The sequence below is a fragment of the Saprolegnia diclina genome, assembly GCF_000281045.1.
Source record: "Saprolegnia diclina VS20 unplaced genomic scaffold supercont1.26, whole genome shotgun sequence".
NCBI lineage: Eukaryota > Oomycota > Saprolegniomycetes > Saprolegniales > Saprolegniaceae > Saprolegnia > Saprolegnia diclina.
Window position 1 is genome coordinate 388,735 of NW_008246093.1, and position 1,020 is coordinate 389,754.

The following is a 1,020-nucleotide window of genomic DNA, read 5'->3' on the forward strand; positions in this document are numbered from 1 at the left end:
TAGAGCATACTTCGTTGGGGCGATGTACTTGAGATGACCGTCGGACCACGTGGCGTTGGGCGCAAACGCTTGGCGAAAGAACGGATCGCACATGTACACACGGTGTCGGCTAGCGCCAAGCTCCACGAGCTCATGACAGGCGCGAAAGGCCGGGCGCACGTCTTCATACGAGCCAAACTGAAACTCAAACACCATCGACGCGATCTCGGGCTGGCCAAGGATGGTGCTGGCGAAGGTCGCTGCCATCGTGGCGATCGTCTGGCAAAATGGCACGGCATCCGGACGCTGAGTCTGGGCCGTGTATCCGGATGTGGCGTGAAATCGATAGATTGATAGATTGCTCTGGTTGGCGCTCGATTTGCACTGCTTGCAACGGCGTCGTCCACGGCTTTGCGACTACCAAGGTCGTAGTACAGTACGATGGAATACCAATAACGCCCGGACCGGTCCTCGCTCGGACAACCAAAAAACCCCTTCAAGGACAAGCCGTTGGCCACGTCCAGTTGGTCGACACCAACCACCTCGGACTAATGGAGCGGCGTCCAACATACCAACAAATCTCTGTGGCGAGGCAGATTAAAAGTACATTTTTTTGTTCGTGAGCATAATTCGGCGCCTGAAATCGTCAAAAACAATATCGAAGATTTCGGGGAGGCGCCTTCGGTGCGTTTGCAGTCGAGAAAGCTGACGACATTGTGATGACCATTGCAAATGGCCCAATTGAGCGCTCCGACTGTGCAGCCTTCAGTGCGGTTGAAATGAAGAAAGCGAACGACGTCCAAATGACCGTTGTCCGCTGCACCATCCATCGCTGTCGTCGTGCAGCCCTCGCTTCGATGTTCATGCAGAAAGCCAACGACCTCCAAATGGCCATTGGCCGCCGCGTTGTTCATGGCGTCCGTCGAGCAGCTGAAGCCGCGTTCGTGTAGCAACTGAACGAGCGGCAAGAAACCTCGGCCCGCAAGATGGTCCAAGAGACCATGGGAGCACAGCCATGGAAAAAGGTCGAGTGCGAGCGTT

General features: G+C 55.6%; 1 protein-coding gene across 1 annotated transcript; it reads right to left on the reverse strand.

Annotated features, from left to right (window-relative positions):
* Positions 1-10: 10 nt before the first annotated feature.
* On the reverse strand, positions 11-246 carry SDRG_08563 (hypothetical protein; the record flags this gene model as incomplete). The annotated part of the gene is made up of 1 exon (XM_008614455.1): positions 11-246. A coding segment is annotated over one exon (234 nt), but the record flags the coding sequence as incomplete, so codon positions are not given.
* Positions 247-1,020: the final 774 nt, after the last annotated feature.